Source organism: Sesamum indicum, linkage group LG1, assembly GCF_026168435.1.
Source record: "Sesamum indicum cultivar Baizhima isolate 11 linkage group LG1, ASM2616843v1, whole genome shotgun sequence".
In the NCBI taxonomy this organism is placed as follows: domain Eukaryota; kingdom Viridiplantae; phylum Streptophyta; class Magnoliopsida; order Lamiales; family Pedaliaceae; genus Sesamum; species Sesamum indicum.
Window position 1 is genome coordinate 13879991 of NC_142657.1, and position 25620 is coordinate 13905610.

The 25620-nt window shown below is 35.4% G+C and overlaps 4 protein-coding genes and 1 long non-coding RNA gene across 14 annotated transcripts; 3 read left to right on the plus strand and 2 right to left on the minus strand.

The window, feature by feature from the left end:
- Positions 1–310: 310 nt before the first annotated feature.
- Positions 311–4155, minus strand: LOC105160496 (lipid phosphate phosphatase 2). Of its 2 annotated transcripts, none has more exons than XM_088884217.1 (8): positions 4030–4155; positions 2920–3150; positions 2705–2792; positions 2488–2597; positions 2294–2387; positions 1544–1732; positions 1385–1444; positions 311–693 (listed from the first exon to the last, which is right to left on the minus strand). In XM_088884217.1, the coding sequence occupies exons 2-8, from the start codon at positions 3133–3135 to the stop codon at positions 497–499; spliced, it is 954 nt and encodes a 317-aa protein (XP_088740343.1). In that variant the 5' UTR covers positions 3136–3150; positions 4030–4155; the 3' UTR covers positions 311–496. The 2 variants fall into 2 exon arrangements, with proteins under 2 accessions (XP_088740343.1, XP_011076200.2); XM_011077898.3 differs by having other exon boundaries at positions 3883–4142.
- Positions 4156–5780: 1625 nt separating this feature from the next.
- On the minus strand, positions 5781–10417 carry LOC105160505 (lipid phosphate phosphatase 2). 6 transcript variants are annotated; one of them, XM_011077910.3, is made up of 10 exons: positions 10062–10417; positions 9719–9827; positions 9009–9233; positions 8828–8915; positions 8631–8740; positions 7427–7517; positions 7007–7195; positions 6860–6919; positions 6370–6544; positions 5781–6052 (listed from the first exon to the last, which is right to left on the minus strand). In XM_011077910.3, exons 2-10 carry the CDS (start codon positions 9776–9778, stop codon positions 5989–5991), a joined length of 1062 nt encoding a protein of 353 aa, XP_011076212.1. In that variant the 5' UTR covers positions 9779–9827; positions 10062–10417; the 3' UTR covers positions 5781–5988. The 6 variants fall into 6 exon arrangements, with proteins under 6 accessions (XP_011076212.1, XP_088740974.1, XP_088740996.1 ...); XM_088884848.1 differs by lacking the exon at positions 10062–10417 and adding an exon at positions 9939–10058; XM_088884870.1 differs by lacking the exon at positions 9719–9827 and having other exon boundaries at positions 10062–10416.
- On the plus strand, positions 6008–6356 carry LOC148789477 (uncharacterized). Its single transcript, XR_016067341.1, has 2 exons — positions 6008–6182; positions 6235–6356. It is a non-coding gene; the product is annotated as an uncharacterized LOC148789477 (long non-coding RNA).
- A 1452-nt stretch (positions 10418–11869) lies between the features above and the next one.
- Positions 11870–16940, plus strand: LOC105160518 (transferases, transferring acyl groups). Of its 2 annotated transcripts, XM_011077931.3 has the most exons (16): positions 11870–12022; positions 12141–12204; positions 12307–12349; positions 12473–12588; positions 13431–13504; positions 13654–13729; positions 13820–13909; positions 14452–14525; positions 14663–14750; positions 14994–15120; positions 15217–15321; positions 15835–15964; positions 16055–16106; positions 16233–16277; positions 16440–16538; positions 16642–16940. In XM_011077931.3, the coding sequence occupies exons 1-16, from the start codon at positions 11985–11987 to the stop codon at positions 16792–16794; spliced, it is 1374 nt and encodes a 457-aa protein (XP_011076233.1). In that variant the 5' UTR covers positions 11870–11984; the 3' UTR covers positions 16795–16940. The 2 variants fall into 2 exon arrangements, with proteins under 2 accessions (XP_011076233.1, XP_011076242.1); XM_011077940.3 differs by lacking the exon at positions 11870–12022 and having other exon boundaries at positions 12307–12363.
- Positions 16941–18896: 1956 nt separating this feature from the next.
- On the plus strand, positions 18897–21984 carry LOC105162071 (uncharacterized). 3 transcript variants are annotated; one of them, XM_088882408.1, is made up of 3 exons: positions 18897–20136; positions 20283–21150; positions 21634–21984. In XM_088882408.1, exons 1-2 carry the CDS (start codon positions 18950–18952, stop codon positions 21145–21147), a joined length of 2052 nt encoding a protein of 683 aa, XP_088738534.1. In that variant the 5' UTR covers positions 18897–18949; the 3' UTR covers positions 21148–21150; positions 21634–21984. The 3 variants fall into 3 exon arrangements, with proteins under 3 accessions (XP_088738534.1, XP_020548409.2, XP_088738532.1); XM_020692750.2 differs by lacking the exon at positions 21634–21984 and having other exon boundaries at positions 18897–19505; positions 19599–20136; positions 20283–21395; XM_088882406.1 differs by lacking the exon at positions 21634–21984 and having other exon boundaries at positions 20283–21395.
- Positions 21985–25620: the final 3636 nt, after the last annotated feature.

Here is a 25620-nt window from a genome sequence, read left to right on the forward strand (position 1 = left end):
GAAATCATTATTTTACACATAGATTATTGCACCATCTATAGTATAAAAATAAAGCCCTATCATTTCCACATACTGCTATCAAAGCCTAAAACAGAGCCCGAGTAGCAGATCTCTGTCAGCAGCGGACGCACAGTAGAGTGACGAAGTCCACAATTGGCCGGGTACAAGTCATTATCACAGGCCAATCATTTAATTGTCCTCCTCCTGTACGATGTGGTTATGCGACCTTGAGAACTGATATGATCGACTCCAGAACGCAATGACATGATCCATTTCATGATGGTTCGCATTAGATATCACAACACATAAATAACTGACAATGTCCAACTCCGATATAGATTGGTAGAATTCGTCAAAATCTATGATTTTTCAGTCGATACAGGCAAATCATCATGACAAAAGCAGTCAAGAAGAGGCAAAAAGTGACACTACTGTATTTTGTACGCCTAAAAAGAATATGAACAGCTGTTTCTACTACCTATGTGCACCACTAAATTCAGTGTCTTCTCCCACTTTCCATTTCTTCAAGGATTGAGTTAGGGTCGTGAGAATTGGTGTCTGATACGTGAGATCGGGCATACACACTCTCGAGCTCCGATTGCCTTACAGTGAGACGATTTCCAGTGTTAACTGATGATTGGTTGTCACCCTGCAACTCTGCCAGCATATGGAAATACGCATGAGGTGCCCAACCTGCACATCCCATATAGATTGGTCCACAAATAGAATTAGAAGAATGACAGAGAACAGCTACAACTAACCTTATAGCAAATTAAATGGACAAAAGATCAATGTGATATAATAATCTCAATTAAAGAAAGTTTTTCCATTTTCTTTTTGAAAGTATATGCTTAAATTTCACTCTTTGTTCCGTGATTAGAACTGAAGGTCATATAAGGGTGGAGCATATTCTAAGGATGACTAAGGCATTGATATGCTTGGGAAATAACTAGCAATCGTCCTACTACCTGATCCCAAGTTTGAAGATAATACATATATTATAACGCAAGCATCAGTAATAAACACCCAAAGCATGTGTGGTGAACTAGTGAAGAGTTTTTGGAAATACATACTAGTTCAAGATAATCACCAGGGCCCAGGTTAGATATGAGCACAGTGCAATAATATTAATGATAGCAAACTGTTTTTTCCTTCACAAGCCACCAGTTCTTCATCTTTATCATACATCTAGACCTTTTTTCTTAAAAAACTTTCTTTTGCTGGTAAATTGGTATAATGATTGTCAATCATTAGTAGTGCAAAGAAGAAATTCAAAGCACACTTTTTTCCTAAAACCAAATTTTGTTGAAGAACCTGCCATAATTTAGGACAGCCAATACCAGTGCAACTACTAACCAAAAATAAGCTCAAAGAAGAAAAATACCGTCCACGTCATATGGTGGTGGAAAGAATTGCAAGTAACAAAAAGAGGCAACTGTTGTTCCTGCACATAGAGCAAACACTAAATTCAGTAAACAAACAAGTAAATCCAATAACAAACCAAGTAAACTTAGGCATAGTTTCAATTTTATAGTTTAAATACCTATTAGACCTCCAGCAAAGACATCTTGCCAGTGGTGCCAATAATCATCAACTCTTGAAACTCCAACTAATGCTGCTAGGAGTAAGGGCACAAAGATAATGCAGAGCTTTGCTACATGGCCTCTGCGATCAAATACTCTAATTTTACCAGATAAGTACCAGGCCAGGAAGGTGAGACCAGCAAAGGACCCTATGAGTACAGTAACCCAAATGCCATTAACCTTCTTTCAAGAAATGTAAATTAAAAACATAAATAGTTACCTCTGCAGGCCTTTTTACTATTTAGAAACTAAATAAAAGATTTCAAGGAGAAAAAATTGATAGAATGCTAATCTGCTTGAACTCAAATATAGCTATGGTTCATTTATTAATACCTCTAAATCTAGGAGACAAGGACTAACATAACATAAAAACCTTTTCTTGCCATTTCTTCATTTTGTGGTGAAGCAGGGCTGGCATGTTTCTGCAGTAGTTTGAATTGGAGCATAAAAAAGACATCTGGTTTAAGGGTAGCATTAGCCAATGTATACGATTAATGCATTCCACCAACTACTACTAGTTACCATGTCAAAACTGACGCAGTAGTATTGAAGAATGCAAAATTTTAAGTTCGCTAGTTAGTAAATGGTCATGATAAGAAAATGCTAGTTTATATATGCAATATAGGATAGAAGTCTGAGAGGCAAACATTTCTTATTAAGGACTTGTAGCACTGACATAAGTCATTGAAATGTGCATAGGTCATACTCACATGAAGTATGTCCACTGGGAAAACTTTTATGACCTTCTTTTATGACGCTCTTCAATCCAGTACACTGGACGTCCCCTGTCACATTATGAAACACCTAACCACAAAAATAAAGAGGCAATGTTACTGAATGCTGGTTGTGACACATGCAACAGAAAGTTGTGGCTCTAAGTTAAAGGCATACCAATAGAACTCACCCCTTTACCATCAGGGAAGCAACGCCAGAAGAAGTCTGGTCGAGGTCGACCGACAGCATCTTTGATTGCATCAGTAATAACACCAGTTATAAGTACAGAAAAGAGCAGGCCTGAAAGTGGATGCATATAATCAATACTCATGCAATCTAAGCTAGTCAACAATGCAGAAAGAAGAAAAAGAAGGAAGAGGACAGGATTAAAGAAAAGAGAGTCATACCCAGGACAGCTTGGTGTAAATCATAGACATCTCGCCGGATGAAGTAAAAGATGAGGATGACAGTGAAAGGCAATATGATTGCAATTATCTGTGGTGGATTATAAAAGGGCAATTGTTTATCACTTCCACATAAAGGAATCCAAAAGTTTTTGCATCTTGTAAAATATATGTATATTTGATGGATTCAATACTGCTAACTCCCACACAAAGCGTACCGGAACAGCCCAAAAGGGAACTGTATTGTCTTTCAATGGGTACTTCAGGTCTGTCATCATATCTTCTCCAACAAACCGGTGAAATGGTTCTATCACATTCAGAATGATCTCTATCACCACAAGCAACATAAGAATAAGCCAATCGTGCATGTGAAACCTGGCAACTTGAGCTCCATGAGTTCTTATTGTGTGGGCACCCAACTGAATCTCTGGCATTTTAACCACCTAGCACTATAATCAATTGCAAACAAAACCAATTTGTTAAGATAGAGAAAAAGAGAAAGGTCCACTTTTAGCCACAGAGAAAAACTATCACAAATAAAACAACAACAGGCAAAAGAAAAGACACCGATAAAGTTAGCAGACAGCTGCATTGAGGCAAAACTGTTTTCAAGCTTCAAAATTCAAAATATTGACTATTTTAAACTGAAATGCAGCAATGGTAGGCAATTATTGTAATTGGTTAAATTCGAAGCAAAAATGAAACGGTATGTGCTTCCCACATCAAACAGCAGCAAGACAACGCCGATTGTTAATTTCTTCTTTTCCAGTAAATTTTGTCATTTGTCAAGTATGGACTACAGCATAAACTTCCATCAGTAAACAATACAATAATATCTCCACTTTAATATTTCAATTAATTGACTCCATTCTCGCTATACAAACATATATCAACGAAATTCACGAAAACCTTCCAATTCCACATTCGCAGCAAACAAAATTAGCTATACACGACAGATGTGAACTCGCAAACCAAAAATCTCAAAGCCAAAGCAGAAAAAAAAAACATTTTTAAAACGCGAAAAAAGCTCAATTAACATGTAACTAATCAACCAAAATATCAATTCCTCCAACAGGTCACTAGAAATTCGGGGAAAAAAAACCGTCACTTCAAAAACAACCAACTTCAAAAAAAAAAAAAAAAAAAAAAAGAGCTAGACGAAAGAAGGAATATGAACTCACCTGAGGAAAGCAGAAGCCTATGAATGCGCGTGAGAGAGAGAGAGAGAGGGGTTGTCCAGAACTCAAATAATGGTAAAGGATTAAGTAGAACGAGAAAATCTAAGCGGAAAGGGACAGGAAAAACAGAGAGCAAACACGCGGACTCACCGGTTTTCTTCACCGAATCTGCTTCTACCTATTTCAATAATTCTTTCAGGACCATTTTCCCATTTTCAAAAACTGAGAGAGAGAGAGAGAGAGAGAGAGAGAGAGAGAGCGGGTGGGGCCAGCGGCTTCTCGTCTGCTTTAGTCAAAAGAAAAGCAACTACGGTCTCCATGATTTTGAATCAACCCAATTTTCAATTATCTAATTCCAATTTTTTATTAATTAAATATCAGTAATAAATTAATTTAAAATAAATATAAATTTTAATTTTAGTTTTTTTTATTAATATATGTAAATTCATTAATTATTAAATAAATTATTAAATAAAAATAAATATCAAAATATAATTTTTAAAATTATAAATAATTTATGTATAATTATGCAAACTTTAGAAAAGTCCAGTATAATTCTCCATTTTAAATACTTGCTCTGTATCTCTTTTTCTAATTTGGAACACCTAAGACACTAAATTAGAACAATTTTATAGTTTATGAAGTTATAGACTACATTATAAACCATGCTACATTCTAAATTTGATAATTTATTCATTAATAGATTAAGAGAATTATTTTTAGGTTTTATTTAAAACTATAATTACATCCGAAGACGCGTAAAATTTAATAATTTTACAAACTATCAATTTTATTTAATTATAGTAGCCTATGATGTTAATTAAAGGTCATTGATGGTCAACACATATTTTTCATCTCATTCCATCCCATCAAGTATGGCGTTTTTTTATTGTGATATTATTTTTTCACTCGAATAAAAAATTATCTCAAATCCATTACATTATTTATAGTTATTACATTTTAATTGTTATCTAACACATTTTATATATCATCATTATATTTTTATCTCATCTTCAATCATATACTCAAAAAAAAAAAAATTCATCTAATTTTTTCTTAATTGAGATTGGATGAAAACACAAGCCACATACCATGTCTCTAAATTTTGGAACTGTGAATAGAGGATTTGGATTTCAACTTAGGCTTTATAGATATGACTAATGTGTTATTTCCTATGCATTTTTTATATACTCATTGGCCCCATAATCTTAGAAGGACTGCTGATAATTTAGTAATCTTTTCTTCTTTCTTTTTTTTTCTAAACTAAATAATTGCATCCTAGAAATAAAAGTATTTACTGGGAAAAGATCAATAGATTATGTATATTTATGAATCAAATTTAGATACTCCTCAACTTTGCTACAATTATTTAATAAAAAGTGACTTTTATCAATCTAAATTATATTAAATGGATGCAGGTATATGACCATAACATATAGAATATTTCTAACATTCTGGGATGATTTATTCCTTGATTTAGCAGAATAATCCAACCACCTTCAACAATTGTCAGAAGTTGATTTTTTTTTTTTTATTTTTTAACAAAAATGAATGAAGCGTCATTTCAGAAAATAGGAGCCTGTCATAATCAGCCTTCCCCATCTTTATTGTTTTTTGCTCTTTGTATAGCGCTTTAATTCCTTTCACATGTGAGTAAAGTTTCCCAAAAGTAAAATAAATAATTATTCATTTGAATTTGTACTACTTTTGAGTAAGGAACAAGTGTTCATGCGATTCTGGAATCGGAAATTTCCTTCTCTGTTAATATGGATGATTTTTATCATTACAAGCGTGTGTTCAATTCCAATTCTCATATTGAACAAACTTCCTATTACTATGATAAGTGCATTCTCTTGATTTTCCCACAGGTCCAGAATTTGCTGTTGGGGAATTCACTCCACTAGTAAGAAACAATTTAAGAAGAGTAATCAATTACACAACTTTCGTCTTGTAATTGGATACAGTCAAATCTGAACAAATGTTTCTCTTTCGGGGAAGCTATCTGAAATGAAAATGAAAATGAAAATTGTTTCCATCAGAAGGCTGTTCCGCTAACTCTACACTTGACTTGGATTATACATCCAACAGACACGTCTGCTTTTGACCATTTCACATGCTGCCTAGCAGAGGCGCGGTTATCTGGAGCGGATTCTCTCTTTTGTTGCCGAACCTGCTGGCCCCATGTGAAATGGTAAATTTGCATTAATCCATTTGACATAACCAAAGTTCTCAAAATGAAGCAACAACACTTTTTACATATACTCTGCAAAGTCTTTCTTCTATATACATACTAATTCACAGAGGTCGTTATCAACCATCTCATTGCACGAGGAAACTAAGGACTAATTCACAGAGGTCGTTATCAACCATCTCATTGCACGAGGAAACTAAGGGGGACAACGAAGAAATCACCAACTAGATATTAACAGGAAACTCATTTCTGACACAGCATAGTTGAGAAGAGCGTCTAACGAATATCTCTAGTACTACCTTCTTCCTGACTCCATGGCATCAAATGTTGAGTCTAGATTGTGATCTACAATGCTGTTTACTGCTGTCTGTTCTCGGTTAATTCCTTGCATGCTGGTACCGTCCCAGGGCTGAACTGGTCTAGAGTTGGAGCGAGATTCCTCCACTGCTCGGAAATATGCATAAGGACCCCATCCTGCCACCAATTGATACAAGTGGTAAGAGCATTCTTTTCGTATTGCACCAAGAAAACCCCATATTTCTGTTCTAGAAGAGTTTTTTAAGTTTAACCATAACAAGTCAAAATGCCTTGCTAGTTTGACTTATTAAGTTGGATATTATGTTCTAATTTCCAAAGACCTTATCAGTGTAAAAAATAAGAGTACGAGTTCCTAGTAACGAAACACATTGTAAGGGCTTTTAAAAGTTTGAAGAACTCACAACCAAAATATTGTATATAGTAATGCAAATAACAAATGAAGTACGGCTGTGGGCAAATGAAAGACTCTACCTTCTGTATCATAAGGTGGTGGGAAAAACTGCAGGTAGCAGAAACTAGCCACTACAAGACCTGTAAAGGCACAGAGATGTTAGCAGCATAACACAATGAGAATAACCAATTAACTTCTTTGTATAACTTCAAGTAAATGGACTACACCTAGGAGACCGCCAGCAAACACGTCTTGCCAGTGATGCCAGTAGTCATCCACACGAGAGACACCGACAAGACATGCAGCAAGGATTGGAAGAAAAATAATACATAGTTTTGCCACATGCCCCCTGCGATCGAAGCATTTGATTTTTCCTGACAAGTATAATGCTAGGAAACCAAGACCCGCAAACGACCCTGCAAAATTAATATCCGAGGATGACTGGCAAAACTATGACAGTACAACGATGACCACAGCCTTTAAAGGTTTATTCTAGAAAAATATCACAGGGAAAACCATACACCGAAGGATTACTCTTTAATTATGCCAGTTTGAAAATCGAACCCACGATCCACAGTTGGGAGATCTTTTTCTAGCATTAATTATCCCATTCAGAAGTTAAATCCATATGCAAGAAGTTTACTTACATGAAGTATGACCACTTGGAAAACTCTTGTGTCCTTCTTTTATATCACTCGCTTTACCATGGCACACCACATTGCCCCATTGATCATATTCCTGACAAAAGATAAATGTATAAGATGATAAACAGTAGGATAACATCTGAGCAAAGAAGCTTTCCTCACTCAGATCAGTTTGCTTCAATTCGACAAATATGAAATAGTGTCCTCTGAACTAGGAGGATCAAAAAAATTTAAAACCACCTGAACCAAACCAAATCGAACCGTTTTTCATGATTTATTTTTCAAACTACAATTCTAAATTTAGAGTAAAATTGATTTAGTTTTAATTTAGAACTTACAAGAACCGCCAAAAACAGCACCGCAACGCTAAATATATAGTTAAAATTTTAAATTATATATATAATAATTCGATGAAATATAAATTAGAAGAATTTCATCTTCGAATTATATTATCCCAAAATTCATATGTTATCAAACCACATTACAAAGTCCAATTTTATAAAATTTATATTTGGACTTTATACAAAAATATATATATACATATGTTTAATTATTTAAGCCCCATTTGATGGTTGTCTCAATTTCTCATTCATTTTTTCTCCCCCTTCTCCTCTTCTCTCTTTTCTCTCTTACTGCTTTCTTTGTTCTGTCTTTCTGCGTTTTATCTTTGTTCTCTAAAACCGACCATTGGCCTTTATTTGATTAAGTGTTTTCTTGTTGGATTGATATATGTGATCCTATATTTTAATCTACTTAAAGTTGTGGAGAGTGTTGTTGGTCTATGGTGCATAATGTTGGTTTTTCTTGCTTGCTACATACAAACCCTTGATTCATTTCTTGAATTTTGTTAGTCTCAAAATCTTATTTTTGTTATAAGTATTAAAATAGCAAAACCGCCCGAAACCGCACAAAACCGCATCTTTGATTTTGGTTTTAAAGTGGCAATTTAAAAATTATTTTATAAAAACCGCCAATGGCAATTCAATTTGAAAATAAATTTTAAAAAACCAAAATCGTACCATGAGCACCCGTACTCTGAACTAATTGAGTCATTAAACAAAACAGAAAACCATCATTGATGCAACATAAAATTCCAAAAAATTGACATACCATAACGGTGTTTTGATTCTATTTCTTGACAAATTAGAATTGCATGACATAACATTCTGCACAGAGTAGCAGTTTAACAGAAATTAAGACGACTTACATCTCGCCCATCAGGAAAGCAACGCCAGAAGAAGTCAGGCCGGGGCCGGCCAACTGCATCTTTTATTGCATCTGTTAGAACTCCAGTTATCAGCACAGCAAATAAGAGTCCTGCAGTTCAATCATTAAGGTCTTATAAACCAAACAATTACAACTCAGCACGGTCAAAGGCGAAACGAGAAATCTAAATAATATTACCTAATATACTATGGTGCAGATCATACACATCTCTTCTACGAAGATAGTAGAGAAGGAAAATTGCAATAGGCAGCAGAACTGCATAGAACTAACCACCAGACAACCATATCATTTGCAAATTTGTAAGCAATGGTAAACTCAAGAAAAACTTAGATCTCTTTAGAAACTGAAAGACACTCACAGGAACTGCCCAGACGGGTACTGTGTTGTCTTTCATAGGATACTTAAGGTCAGTCATCATGTCTTCCCCAACAAACCGATAGAACGGGTTAATCACATTCAGAACAATCTCTATGACTACAAGTAGTAATAGTATCAGCCAATCATGCTTGTGATTTCTTGCGAGTTGTCCCCCATGAGACTTAATGGTATGTTGGCATTCAAGCTCAAGCCCATTTGGTACAACCTGTTTGGTAGAAAATAAAATGCAAGAATTACCATATCTGAGATGTATGCTGCAGTTGCCAATGCATCAAAGATCTACTCAAGCAAAAAGGAAGGAAAAACTTAAAAATTGAAAACGAAGTGTTTTCCTCTTAAACTAGTCCATTACAGCCGAAAACACATGTGGACGTAACAATTCTTACTGAAATAAACACTTGTGGTGACAACCTACTAAAAAGAAAACCATAAATACGGAGATAAAAACGTTATTTGTAGCAAATACATCACACTTATCCAAGCTACTTTATACCTAATACCCAAACCCCATAACTGCAAAAAGTCATATCTACTAAAAAAATCCAAGTCCTAACTAAACAGCATGACTTAGATAATTTTCTAGACAAAGTTCGAATTCTTGATACGGAAATAGATCCTTTATATCAGCAAACGGGAGAAGCACAAATAAAGAAAAGCAGAGACCAAAGACACACACACACACACACAAACCTGAAACATGTTCCGGAAATTGGGAGAAGGACAAAAAGAGAGCATATTCCTGAAGCCCATTTGCAGACAATCGGAAAACCACTTACCCCAAGCCCAGAATTCCGGATTTCTAAAGGAAGATTAACCCACAAAAAGAGTGTGTGTTAGTGGTAAAATATCATTAACTCTTAATTACAGCAAAACGGTAAATAACTGCAAAAGAAGCGTAAAGTTGCTGAACCGAAATTGCACAGAAACTGAATCTTTTGATCCTCAACAGTGCCCCCAACAACTACTGGCATTTTCTGTGTGTGTGTGTGTGTGGTGGAGAATTTAATGATGCATAAGGGGAAAATTAATGTACCTTGCAGATATTTTTCTTGGATTGCTGTCAAGGGCTTTAAAATGGGACCCCAACTTGCATCAAATCAAGACTTCTTTTGCTTACAATTATACAAGTTTTAACACTAGAAAGGGTTGCTAAATTGTCACTTAATCCTTGAAAATCGATGCAGATAATGATGATAGCGAACTGTACAGAGTGTGAGAGAGAGAGAGGAAAGTGGAAATTTGAAATGAAGCAAAGAGGCGCTGGGGCGGACGGTTGAGCAATCCTATAATGTCGTTATTCGCTGTAAAAGCTATGCGTATGCAGTTGGAGAGTGGAACTGCACTGCACTGCACTGCACTACAATACAACGACGATGGTATTTTTTTCCCTTTTTGAAATTTATAAAGAATTCGTCAGCATTTGACGCCAGCCGTTAGATTCGTCTACAGTGTTCTGCGCGGCTGATGATGATGGGCCATTCTACACACTCTTCATTTTTTATTATAATTTTTTGATCGGATGCGTCTATCCGTTCTCTATTGTCAAATTGAGGTTTTCTTTTTTTCTTTTTTCTTTTTAACCTTTTTTTCTTGACATTGTCTATATGATTCCCGCTCGATTCCAACGTAACAATCATGCCCTTAACTTTTGTCTAAATAGACCATTTTATTAGTTAATATACCAAATTTATTAATATTATCAAAAATAGAATTAATTAAAAGGTTATATTTGCCTATTATTCATTTGTACTAATTTATTATAAGTCAAATAAATCTTTTTTTAATTAAAATAATTTTTTAAATGTGAAGATATGCCTACTTACATGTATTACTGCACGAAAATATTAAGGGTAATTTGGGTAGAAATGATTTATTTGACTTGCTATAAGTCAGTAATAATTCAATTATGGGTAAATATGGATATTTATTATTTGTTTTTGCTCATCATTAGTAAATTCAGTAGATTTTTACTAAAAATATATGGGTTTAGACATTATTAGATATAATTTTTCAAACTATACGAGATGTACGTATAATTACATAAACTTAAAAGGGCTGCATAATTATTCCTTATTATTATTGTTTTTTTAAATTTCTCTGTTTTTTACAACTCTCGAGTTGTCCATTTTTCTCAACTTTCACAAACTTTTAATTTCTTACAAATTTTTTTACTTTTTTATTCTTATAAATAAAACAAATGAAATTTTTATTTAATTATGCACAGTCAATTTAGTGTGCCACATATCCATGAGTATATAATAAGGCTCCAATTATTTTAATGCATAAGTATGTATAAGAAAATTAATAAAGATTAATATAGTGTTTCCTTTATTGTGTGGGGATCGATATAAAATCAAAATCTTGTACTAATTACTGTTATACTTGAATAATTAATACCACATTGAGAGGTGGTATAAAATATCTCAAGATTACACCAAATATGAATGGTCATCGTACCCTTTGAATTTTGTCTTAATAATGAAAAAATAATAGCAGTAATAATAGTAATAGTAATAATATTGTTATTATTATTATTATTATTTTGTTGTCTATTAAATTTTGTAACAAAGATTCAAAGCTAATTTTTCTATAAAAAATATATAGATATGTCAAAATAAATATTTAATAAAATTTATAAATGATTTTTATTATTAATTTAATAAAAAATAATTCCATCATTATTTAATACGATTATGAAAATAAACGGGCCGTAAGAGAATAACATATGTATATATATATATTCTCATAAATAAAAAAAAGTGTATGATGAATCACAAAATTAGAAGGGTGGTGTGATGTAAGTTGGGCCCCCATAGAGACAAAAAGTTAATAGTGGGCTCAATCTATTTTTATTTTGGATGGACCCAATGCTTTAGCCCAAATTTAATGTCAAAGCATTTACAGCTTTTCTTCTGCAAAATTTTCTCAAGCATTTCGAAACGAAGTTGGCTCATCCATGGACTCCTTCAATCTCAACAGACATCTCAAAGAACAGTAAGTACTTGTCGTTAATCCAGAATCTGCTGATCAATTGACTTGTCTTCACATTGTTAGGCTCCTTGATTTTTGTTCTTATGTGATTTTAATGGAAAAATTCAAAATGTTGTTTCAGATTTGTGAGCAACTTAACGGGATCTTCGAAGCTCGAAATTTTCTTTCTCATCACAAATGTTTCTGTGAGTACTAAGCTACATCCCTCCCCCCCCCCCTTCTTTTTTTTTTTTTTAAAAAAAAAAAGTTAATTGTGATCTTACACGGTTGTGCTCCTGTTTTGCCAGATTTTGATTCTTGTTAGACATGGCATCAGTTGGATCAATTCTGGTAATTATATCGTTGTAAGCTCTGCTAGAAAGTCTGCATAGCGTTGATGTTTGTTGTTTTTCTCGTAGTAATGTTTTTATTGCCCAACATCACTTTTTGATTATGGTCGCTTGGTTTTATCAGCTTCTGCTAAGAAAGATGATAATGCTGCGGGTAGTGGCAAGAGCATGAAAGCGTACTTTGGATCTTTGCTTGTTGACTTTCTCTGCCTTGCTGTTCCTTACATACTATTTGTGACTGTAAGTATTACTAAACAGAAAATATTGTAGAAAAATGTAGTAGCTTACTCTACTCTATGTGATTAGTTTCTGGATTCCAGATTACTAAATGGGTGTAAGGCTACATCTGGGTTCATATTTGGTTTTAGGATAGACTCTACAAGCAGTATTAAATGAAAAATTCATCATAATTAAGAATAAGAAATTTCACAGATAAAGTGTGATGGCATCCAAAAGTAAAAGAATAATACAGAGCCTAAAGTCTATTTTAGACTCAGTAGTCATGTCAGAAACACTAAAATCTGAAGTTAATCTTTCAAAAACTAATGTACTTGGTGGTCAAATAGGGAACAATAATATATTAGAAAACATAACTTGCCTAGTACCAGTAAATAGAGAAAGCTCCAATTTTTGGACTTTAGTAGCAAATGGGAAGCATGTTCTGGTTGCTTGTTGGAAACACCTCACTATTTAAGATGTCTGTGAGAAAAAGTTGGTTTTCATTATTGGCTTAATGGGCTTTCATAGTTGCCTCATAAGTTTGAAAAACATGGGAGAGGAATAATGCTGAATTTACAATATCAAGGAACATGTTTGTTATGCTTGGCTTCCATTTTGCTTGGGTTATTTAAGCACCGGAGACTACTCATTTCTCTATTAAGTTTTGGTAGATGACTTCACTATCCACTAGCAGGGCAAAGTAATTTTGTGTACAAGTGGGTGTTGGTCTGTAAAATGAACGTATCTGGATTCTTGACATTAGTGGTTTATATTGGAGAAGCAGCAGGAGACTGTAGTGATTCTTTATCTCCAGATATGGAAATTGTTTGGTTACTGTAGTTGATATCACTAGTCCATGACAGGTTCTGGCAGAATGGACTTATCAGAACACGTTCGTGATGCTTTTGCAGTTGATCTTCCTGAGAACATTTGAGAGGTAAAAAGTTGTAGCTTAATATTTGTGTTTGGGTGAGTTTTTCCTGATTATAAGTAAGATAACTGGAAGGCTTGAATGATTCTGCATATTGTGCTAAAGTAAATCATGTATGGAAAATTTACATGGAATTAATTTAGTTTTCAAAACAGAAACCGATCTTCATTCTTGCAGGAAGATGACCTAGAAGTCGTTAGGACAAATATATCATCTTATAGGGTTTCCATGGTACGTGGTTAGATGGGCAAGTTACCTAAATTTCTTGTTTGAAATATATTTTTGTTGAAATTTTTTGCTGATGAGTACGACACCATGCAGATGCTTCTTACATGCACCTCTATTTTGGCTGTTGATTTTAAGATATTTCCCAGAAGATATGCGAAAACAGAGGCATATGGCACTAGCTTGGTGAGAACGAATGTGCTGAATTTTGATACATGTGTCTTTGTGATCCAGTCCATTTACTTATAACTATATCTTAGCTTGGTGAAAACTGATGTTCTGAAGTTTGGTTCATATGTCTATCTGATCAAGTCAATTTGCTTGTTACTTTATCCTGTTAATTCATTACATTCTTAGAGCTCCTAATTGATGGGTCATGGGATGGAGTTATAGATGAAACCCGAAAAGTGGAAATTTTGTGTAAGTTTACAATTTTTTACCCTTAAAACTGGTTGATACGTGTGATGTCAAATCATTACTTTAAATTAGAGGTTAATTTGGGAACCATGCCCATAAATTTGTGATACGTGTAGTGTTATTGTCATGCTTATTTACTCAGTAGGGTTCCTCTGATGAAAAAGTGGACCACACATCTTATATTTTACATTATATACTAGTGAAGTCAGAACTTTCGCCCAAGTTTGTGAGGACCTGTTTGATGGATTTGTAATCATGGTCCAGCAATGTGCTACTAAATCTTCCCCTCATTGTTGTTTTGGCCATACCAGATGGATCTTGGGGTAGGTTCATTTGTAGTGGCAAATTCCTTGGTTTCACGGCAGGCGCGTGGCATCTCGAATATGTAAGTACTTTTTTCTGTTTGTTACTGTTCTTTTGTAATTCTTTCAGTTGCCAGTTTCCACTACATTTTCGTTTCAATTATATTTTTGTTAGTTTGTGATAGATCAGGTAATCTCAATTTCTTGTTTGCCAATCCAGGACATTGAGACACACCCTTATTTCGACTAGTCCTTTAATTGTTTTGGGGTTTGCTCGACTTATTTCGACATCAAGTGTAAATTATCAGGTGCAGACCTTCTCTACTATATGCTTTGCTATATATGTTTCCATTATTGTCTATTGGCTGGCGTGATAATCTTGTTGCATGTGCAGATTTGAATGTACGTTTAAAATGTCAAAATAGCATCTGATGTAACTGAAAAATGTTAATAAATAAACTGATTGAAACCAAGAAATTTATTGTGACGTTTTCATTTCACTGTGAAATACAGGACAGGCTTAACAAATGTCTTTTATTTTCTCCCTACAGGTTCATGTTGGGGAATATGGTGTCCATTGGAATTTCTTTTTCACTCTAGCTGCTGTGTCTATCCTCACGTCAATTATTAACGTTCATCCAAAATACTGTGGGATTCTTGGTTCCTTTATCCTCATTGGTATGTTATACAATTTGCTTTATTCACTATCCTATTACAAATGGATAAATTACGTAACTTGTTCATCTAACAGAGGTGAACTATGTGTAATATCAGGGTACCAAGCTTTACTATTAAGTGGGTTTAATAAATATCTACTCTCTGAAGAAAGGGGAACGGACATCTTCAGTCAAAACAAGGAAGGAATATTTAGCATATTCGGTGAGGATCTTTCTGTAAGTAAATAGAAATACCTTGGGTACTCCTTTTGCATGTATCCTTCATTTTTCTAAATCTCTTTACACATAGTTCTTTTCAGGGGAAGGTGAAAAAGGCGGTGAAGTAATGTAAATGGCCTAACCTTTAAGTGACGTATCAAGCGAAATGCAGCTAAAGCTAACTAAAATCTAGCTAATTCAAATTGAGCTTAGCTAATGAACACTCTGTTTTGAGTTGAAAACTCTTAGTGGATTGTATTTCTCTAACCTTTTAAATAGATTGCATCACAGTGGGAGTTTTTCCTAAAGTCTAATGCACACGCATTAGGTGGGATGCTTTTCCAGTCTCACATTCAGCATTGCCCAGTGCCATTTTGAAGACCAACTTATATTTAAACTGATAGCCTCAACAAACAATTTTCAAGATAAATTTGTGTAGATAACCGTCACTTTAGTTCTCCTGAAAATACTTTTAATTATTATTATAATGTTCCCGTCACATTTTTCTTGCCATCAGGGTATTGGGGTATGTATCTTCTTGGTGTCAGAATAGGAAGCCATCTCTTCTTTAGAGACAAACTTGATAGTATCACAAAAACCAAGAAATGGACAAGGACTAGAGTTTGGGCTCTTTGCCTTCTTTTCTGGTACGATGGATGGTTTGGACCTAGCATTTGGTTCTTTCTTCTAAATTACTTGATTTGCTAAGTAGTTCCATTTCCTTCATATTGTCACAGGTCAGTAACTTTGCTTGTGGACTGGCAAGTTGAACCAATATCTCGTCGAATGGTAAATGCAGTCCTCTGACACTTTGATATATCGCATTTCTGCACCTTCTGAGTGACCATCCGTTGTCACTCTATCCCCCGTCCTTTAAAGAGGGAGAAAGATATAACTTTTTAACTTCCGTTGCAGTGTAACTTGGGCTACGTATGTTTCACTTTAGCTTCCAACCTTCAGGTAATTAGACCTTACTTTCTTCATATTTACTTTCAGTTAGAGTTGGTTTAATATGTAGAAATTGTATGAGAGGGGAGGTCTTCTTTTCAAATTGGGACTCGTTGACTTGCTCATCTATATGCTTCCTCTACATCTTAGCAATAACTAAAATCTAATTTCCAGGTGCTAGCCATACTAATGATGTCTGATTATGTATCGGGATGCAAGAGTTCAGCTCTAGAAGATGCACTTAATCAAAATTTACTGGCAACTTTTCTTCTGGTTAGAGAAAGTACCCCGATTATTATTACACTGCAGAACAATCTTATGTTTTCGTTGGATCAAGAGGCTTACTAGATGCGATTTTTTGTCTTGACATGTACAGGCCAACATCCTTACAGGATTGGTGAACTTGTCCGTTGACACCCTGTCTGTATCCTCAACCTCAGCTCTGGCTATCCTGTTCGCTTATGCATTCGTTTTATCTTTTGCTGTTGGACTTGCTGGTTTTCTTGGCATTAAGTTTAAGTTCTGGTAGTGATTGGTAAGACTTGTTTGATTTCTCTTCTTTGTCCAGAAACTGTAACGTTAACTATGCTAGAATGATTTACGATCTCATGTAGCCCTACTGCGCCTCATTGATCGCAATGTGATTCAGGCCTAATCATCCTTCCAACTGCAGAATTACAGTGTTGATTAGTCCGTACTGGTGGATGGAAGTAAAGAGAGAGGAGTACTCAAAAAACTAATTCTTTATCTACTAAAAATACAACGATTCATAATTCTCCAGAAATACCGAATTTCTTTGTTTGTAGAATAGGAGTGGATGTATATATATCCATTGTAATTGTATTGGGTGCATAGTCAAATTATCAATCAGCAGAAAATAATTGATCCCTTCATTTTTTTGTAACAAGGAAAACACGTTTTTGATGCTTCCAAAAGCAAAAAAAAAAAAAAAAAAAAGATCGTTAACAATGAAAAGATTGATTATAGCTAAAAATACGTCCAAAATGGGGCTTTGGACGTTAAAATATATTCATCAGCTTATTAATTCTCACTACAGAACAGAAAGCCTAAAACGACAAATAACTTTTACCTGAGTGGGCCGGCCCACCTACTCTTCTACACACTAATCCTCGCGTACGAAACATGAAATTAATCAATTTCACCCATCTTATCTGTGTATTTACGAAAAGTTGAAAATGATATGTGTGTGACTGTCACTTCCATATTTCAAACATTCACTCACCTTTCCTGCCCCATTCTCTACGCCTCAAATTAAACTCATCTTATACAACCCTAAATTACAACTCTTCTTTTGAGATTGTTATAATTATAAATATATTAGTCGTTGTTTCTGTGTGTATATAATAAATAATATTTTATATTTTAAAATATATTATGAATAAAAATATACATTATATTTCTAAAAAAAATAGAAAGAAAGAAAGCAACAAAGAAACAAAAAGAAAATCAATTTAGGGATATCATTATCATAACAATAAAATTGGTATTGCAGTGTCATAACCGTTATTTGTGAGAGAAAAAGACATTTTCTTTTTATATAGTATAGAAGAGATATCCCTTGTGACAATGCAATATAAGTGGTATGTTTTAGACGATCATTAAATTAAGAAAATATATATCATTTTTTAAAAAATGATGAGATATTTATAATTATAACAAATTTCAAAAGAATATATTCGAACAAATTAATAATTTTTGCTTAATTCCACAAAGCTACCAGAAACCTAAAGTTGAAAAGAAATGTTACGTTACTTGGACAACAATGTACATATGTAGATTGAAATTTTAATATAACAGAATGATGAAATTGAAAAAAAGGGAAAATCTTATTAGAAAAGATATAGAAGTAAAAGAAATAGGTGGGATGAACAATAAGATGCAAAAATCAAAGGCAAGTAAAAGGATTGTAGTATGAGAAAAGAAAGTGAATGGAAGGTAAGAAATAAGAAAAGGGGAATGGAAGCAAAATCACCTGACCAACTCACCAACCCTGCACAATATCATGTCCTCACCCACCCCCTACCATACCCAAACTAGCTGTCAACCCACATGAATTTCCATTTTACCCACAGTTTTTTCAGATTTATTTCCTTTCCACTTCCAATTATCTCTACACTGTCTTTACTTTACAACGCAGCCCCACCTTTTCCCTCATTATTCCCATACTCTACCCACATAATGTTGGTAATTTCTAACAAATACTCATCTTCTCAATCTTCCATAATTCCAATTTACAAACCAATATTCTTTTCATAATAAAATAACTCTATTATTAACTATTATCAAGATTCAACCTTTATTTAAATATTCCTCCTCAATTATTCACCTATATATATATATTTGTACATTTCAAGAAAATAAATCATTGAAATTGGGATCATATTAATGTATGGTTGTCAACAGGGAAAATACAGAATGAGGGGTGTGGAATGGATAAATACATATTTACATGTATGCATGTGAATGTATACGTATCTATACGTGCATATATAATTAACTTAATAATTTATTATTATTAAAAAAGAAAAGAGAAAGGAGTAATTAAATATATAAATATAAAATTGGAAAACAGCTGGAGTAAGCAACAAGTATAAAATCAGGAACGAGTCCAAACAGCACATCTCCTTTCACCATTTTCTCTCTCTTCCCCCCTTTTTCCAACTATGGAGGCCCCACCACCACTCTCAGCCGCTGCTCCGCCCCTCCCAGCCTCTACCCCCACCGCCGCTGTTTACCCTGAATCCCTCGACTCCTCCCCCCGCTCCCGCCACACCGACTCATGGGACGCCGACCCGCCGCCACCTCAACCCCCACAGAAGCTCCGCCTCATGTGCAGCTACGGTGGGCATATAGTCCCCCGCCCCCACGACAAGACTCTCTGTTACGTCGGTGGAGACACCCGCATCATCGTCATCGACCGCCATACTTCACTCTCCGACCTCCATCACCGCCTCTCCAAAACCCTCCTCCATAACCAATCCTTTTCCCTGAAATACCAACTGCCCAACGAGGACTTGGATTCCTTAATCTCTGTTACGACAGATGAAGATCTTGAGAACATGGTGGAAGAATACGACCGCCTTAACAGTGCCGGTGGGGGGTTGAAACCCGGCCGCCTTCGCCTATTCTTGTTTCCAAAGACATCGTCCAATATTGAACAGCTTCTTGTGGAGACCGCGTCGACTAAATCGGATGACTGGTTTTTCAACGCTCTCAATGGTAAGGCAAGTACTTTATCCGTGGCTGCCAGTGATCGTGGGTTTTCGGAAACTTCCTCGGTTAATTGTCTTCTTGGATTGGATGATGATTTAGTGGGAAAGGCGGCGGCCGTGGGGAAGGATCCAGAGGCCCAGACGGAGGCGTCGAAGATCGGTGGAAATGGAAACGCAAACAGCGTTGCTAATCATGATGTTCACTCTGTCCCTGATTCTCCAATGCTGGAAACGACGTCGTCCTTTGGGTCTACCTCGAGTTCTCCGTCCATGGCGAATTTGCCACCAATAAGGGTTCACGTGGAGGAGAATCCAAAGGTGGGAGGGTTGGGAATTGAGGAGCAGTTTCAGCAGATTAGTGTGGGAGCTACCGGAAATGTAAATTTGGTGTTGCCGCAGAAACAGGAGGAGGTTGGGGGTTTTGTGGCTGCTGGTACGGTGGTTTCCGGCGTACCAGTGGTGGTTGGTGGTGATTATGCAAATCGGGTTTTTTCTGATGATGAAAGATCAGATCATGGTGGGTACAGGAAGACACAACAAATTCAGCCCCAGGTACAATTGCAGCCTCAGCAGGTTCCTCAGTTTCAGCATAAACAAACTGCTGCCGTTGATTTACCTTCTCCAGATTCAGTTTCAAGGTACGCTGTTGAAAGATTTGGTAAATTGATCTTTAATTTGAGATCTTTATTTATGAATTTAGTTGTGTTATATTTTTCCGGTGATTTTCTGTTCAATTCTTCGAGTAGAAACTATCTCAGTTGGTATTGTGATGTGCTTGGTTCAGTGAAGGAAGCATGTCAAATCCATTATCTAGGCAGAGGCAAGCTATGTATCAAGAATCAGTTATGCAAATTCAGTGTGGAAACACCAGGGTTACTGCAAATCAGGCTGATCTCAAGACTGGGGATCAAAATAACACCACTAAGGTTCAGATGCAGCCGCAAGTTCAGGAATCTGGCTATGTGTTATCAACACAGTATGATCAAAATCATCCTCAATTGCATCATCCGCAACAGTTTGTTCATGCTGGCAACCAATATATTCCTGCTGGAGCTGTGCCGATTGCTTCTTATTACCCAATTTATCCTTCCCAGCAGCAACACCATCCGCACCAGCAGATTCTTGACCAGCAGTACCCATTTTACTTCGTGCCCGCCAGAACCACCCAGGCTTATAACTTGCCTGTGCAGCAGCAACCCAGTTATAGCGAATTGGCTCCATCAGCTCCTTCTAGCCGTCCCCAGACGCCGCCTCCTGCTAGCCTGCCCCCCCATGCGGCTTACAATCAGGCAATAAATGCTGCTTCATCCAAACCTGAAATGGCTGCTGCAATGTATAGAACAGCAGCTGGAACAGCTCCACAATTGGTCCAGATCCCATCCAGCCAGCACCAAGCACAATATGTTGGTTTCACTCAGATTCATCATCCGTCTCAGTCAATTGCTCCATCTTCAGCAGCCAATTCTAATTATACTTATGAATTTGCTGATCCTACACATGCTCAAATGTACTATTCTCAGCCTTTGCCACCTCAGCTGGCTGCTCAGTACCAAACCCTGACATCAGCCCCTGCAATGGCCGCCCATGATGCTTCGGCTCAGCTTCCTACGGAGAACATCAAGCAGCAAGTTAGAACTTTGCAGCCATGACAGGTGAGTTGGACATGGATAAACAATTTTGCAGCAGTGGGTTGGATTAATCTTTGGAGTTTATATTGCGATGTGTGTCTTATTATTCTTATTGGTTTGTGGTATGTAATTTTAATAGGTAATAAGGAACTCTGGTGTTTTATCTTCTTTCTCTTGTGTATGTCATTGCTCTTCTCAAGTGAAAATGGATGCTGTCTGATATCATACTGTAAAATTTCAACCTCAAAAAGTTACTTGCCCCCCCTATATATCAGTTTCGAACAGAGTATCTTTTAGTCTAGTTATTTCGGATGCATCCTCGTTTCTGCAGCGATCATACTAATCTATCCAATGGGCTTGTTTATTTTCTCTATAAGCTCGTGTCAATTTTGACGAACTATGTGTCTCGTTTAATAGGCAATCATTTCATATGGCTTAATAAGCAAGATAGTCCCAAGCTTCATGTAGTGATTACATACATTAAATTCTTGGCCTTCTATTATATAGGATATTCATGCCAAGTTTTGGAATGGGATCTACTGAGAACTTATGGTTCTTGGACACTGCTGCATATGTCTTCTGGTTTTTGTTTATCAATATATTGCACTGGAGGAAGCGAGGGCAGAATGACGTGTTCTTACTGATGAGATTATCCTATGCCACTGGGCTTGTTTTCACTTTTATAACACCACAGTTCATGCTATTTATCCCTAGTAAGTAATGCTGCTTCATCACAAAATGTCATCTGTCCATACGGTTTGCGCATGTTAGTAACTTCATTAGATTCATGTTACTTGACTGCCTTTTTGTACTGTCATCTTATGATTGCAATCATGCTTTGAGCACCTTTATGTCTCACATGAATATTGCTGTGTGAAGCTTCAGTTTTGGTGATCTGTAAAGGGTTCTTGTAAACACATTCCTCGTAGGTCTTGCTTTGCTTTTCAATCTTATGACTAGCTTTCGTGTCTCTCTCCTTGTCGTAAAGCAATATTGCTACTCTCTTGAAAGCTGAGTTTGTTATCCCTGGATTGTTAAGACGGCCATTTAACTTTGTACAAGGATCTTTATCTGCTCTGTTGATATAAATATATATATATATATATATATATGTAATATAAAGATGGGGTTGCTTATCTCAGAAATCAGGCTTCTTCCTTCTCTCCTCATCTTTTTTGCTGATGTTGCATGTTCCATCTTGTAATGATTGGTAGTTAGCATGGAAGTTGAGTATTTATGTTTGCCTGCAACCAAAGCGATTGAATATTTTACTGCTCATAGCTTTACTTTCTTGGTAGTCTTTCTTTATCCGACATCTTTGAATCACAGGCAAAATAGACGCTTTCTGTACTTTTTCTTCCTTTTTAGAACAACTGAATTTTCTTTGTTCTGTTTCTTGTCAGCTATGATATGAAGTCTTTAGATGTATGAATGCATTTTCTAACTTATGATAATACAATTTCTTGTTTGGAGAAGGATTGCAAATATAACATCCCTCTCTTTTCTTTAAGAAATATGAAGTATGGTCTATTACACTAAGTGGTCGAACCGATGACCTTCTGATTATTCGTCGGACGCGTGTTTGACCACCACTCTCCCTTCTCATCCGACGGTCCAGTCCATCGAAGAATTTGAATGTCAAAATCTCAACCCTCCATTAGTTGATTAAATCGATGCAATGCCTGGAGGGGTTGCTGATTTTTCATTAAACACCCTGCTCTGATCTCTTCATACATTAATTGATCACTGATTTTCATGTGATTCTACAGTGACTTTTGCAGTAGTGTCTTATGCTTTGTGTGTTGAGTAATTAAGAATTAGTAGCAGTAACTAGGGATTAGTATATGGGTTAAAGGGTACGAGGAATCTGTCATTTCCTACGGAGAAAAAAGAAAAAGAAAACAAGCGAGTATAGATTCTTCTGACATTGAAAAGCTGAAACATCTGACCCATCCCACAAGCTCTGACCATATGTCTGAGCATTTAAAGCAGTTTGAAAATGCCGACTACCGTACTAGTGTAATAGACCACTTAGTGTAATAGACCATACTATATATTTCTTAAAGAAAAGAGAGGGATGTTATATTTGCAACATGTACATACGGTTATTATGATGAATAGTCTACGACTATATAGGATTTCTTTATGATTTCATATAGTAAAGAAAAATGGTAATTAGACATTGTTCAGTGATGTTTCTTCGTCTCTTGTTGTTGCTTTCTCATGAAAGTTTTTTTCTGTTTGTATCCAAATTCCATTGATTTTGGTAAGTGTCTAATACTTGTGCAATGGCTGCTATGATGAGAGCTTTCGTGGAAGTGAAGGTAAAAGTTGTTAGGGTTGGTGTAGGGCTGCATTTGGTACATGAAAGGTCATTTTCCCCTAAACAACGGATAATTGCCAGCCTAAATAGACATTATTCTTGGACGCTTTTACAAACAAATGGGCAGGATGGCGATAACTGTGATTTTGGTGGTCCTCAAACATAGTTGTTTATACAGTTTTGGTCTTTAAATAATTTGAGGTAGCAGTTTAGTCTTTAAACTGTTATCTTTTTGGCAATTTTGCAATTTCATGAATAAAATTGTTCAAGTTAACGAAAATTTCATTGAAAAAAAAAATTAGCCCTTTTCCTCCCTTTTTGTATATAATGCAATTTCTAGACATATATGTAATGCAAAAAAGAACATCCATACTGAAAAATAAACATCCATGAATTAATTAAACATCAATACAATCAAAACAACATTCCTTGAAGAAAATAAGGGTAATGGGTGTTTTGGACAAAAGTTTGAAAAATATAACAAAATGAAGGGAATATCGCTATTTTTTTAACATAACAATTTTATTAATAAAAGGACTAAAAATGATAAAAAAAAATAACTAATAGATTAAGGATTAAAATTGTAACCTGAAATTATTGGGAGACCAAAATTGTATTTATCCTGGTAGGTTTTTTTCATTTTTTTTGATATGGTGGCAGGATGGTGAGTTACTTCTCATCACTCCGTGTGAAATACTCTTTTAAGACAGTTGTAAGTGCATTAACTTGCATTTATATCGTGGTATGGACTATACCTTCCATAGAGTGGGACTTGACGTCTAAACCCAAAAGCCTAAATGAAGTTATGATCTTTCATAAATAACATAAATAAGTATTCATCAAACGAAAGCAACTATATATTTAGTTTAATGAAAGAAAGGGAAACCGGTGAGCTACGACAAATTTTAGTCAAGCTTTGGCAAATGCGTGTAGCCAACCGACTGCTCATCTTCAACTTCTCGCTTTCTTTATTCTATTTTTTTCTTCAACTTTTTATTTATTCCTTTTGTCCACTATTGTCATTTGACTACCTCATATATATATATATAAAAGAAGGACGATCAGTTGATTTGGTTTTAAAGAAAGATTGCAAGGGATCATTTATACCATCACAAAAAATCTAAATTTAAATTGAGTTCGATCGAACCAAATCAATCACGAAGTAAGCGTATATATGATTGGTCACTTTTTTTGAACCGTACACCAATCATATGATAAATGTATTAGACTTATTATATAATTGATGCAAATTTAATTGCACCCGAATTAGAATTAATCATACCGTCACATATAATTTGAGGATCAAAAAGAAGGTTGAAGGATGTTAAATATAGTATAAGTTGTAGAAATGGTGTTCAAAATGTGGATCACGGGCTCAGTCTTCAAGTCTTCAGTACCACCACTGATTGTGGCGGGTCTACATATCTTTCCATTCGATCCATCTCTCTTGTAAAAGATTGCACCAACTGCAACTTTCTTTTCAGGAAAAAAGAATATATATACATATATATAGATAGATAGATAGCCGAAACTAGTGGAGTAAATTCAGTGGAATTTATAAATGTGATCAAGGCCTTTTAACATAAAAAGAAACAGGAGCGAATGGGCTAAAACTTTAGGGATGGAATGTTCAATATCCAACATGGAGCAGTGAAAAGCTAAATTGAGGTTGAAAAAGACGAGCAAATAGGACAATTCAAAAATAAGGAAGAACCCTTCAAATAAATCTTGTCTAAAGGGGTCCATTCCCTTTCGAATATTTGAATGACAAAGGCACCAAGAAGTGGGATATTTTAGCTGAGGGATATCTATACATGAAGATTTTCGGTCATATCCCATCAATCTCCAATTCCCACTTGTTTATAAGATATGCAGAATGCGACTCCTGCTAAATCCCATTAAATTCCCACTTGCGAAAACAACTATAATCCCGTTTCATAACACAAGTTTCTTTACTGAGGCTTATGCTTAAATTCCATTAATTGGGTATCAAATTCCATTATTAGTATTGGATACGTATATGAGTGTCAATGACTCAATTCTCCTACTTTATCAATATGAAATTTGAATCTGATATGTATCTGATTGTGGCGTTATAAATTTGTCCTTAGATTTCTTATGAAACCAGACTCTTGGTGGAAAATTCTTACCTAGACCGAGTTTGGCCAGAT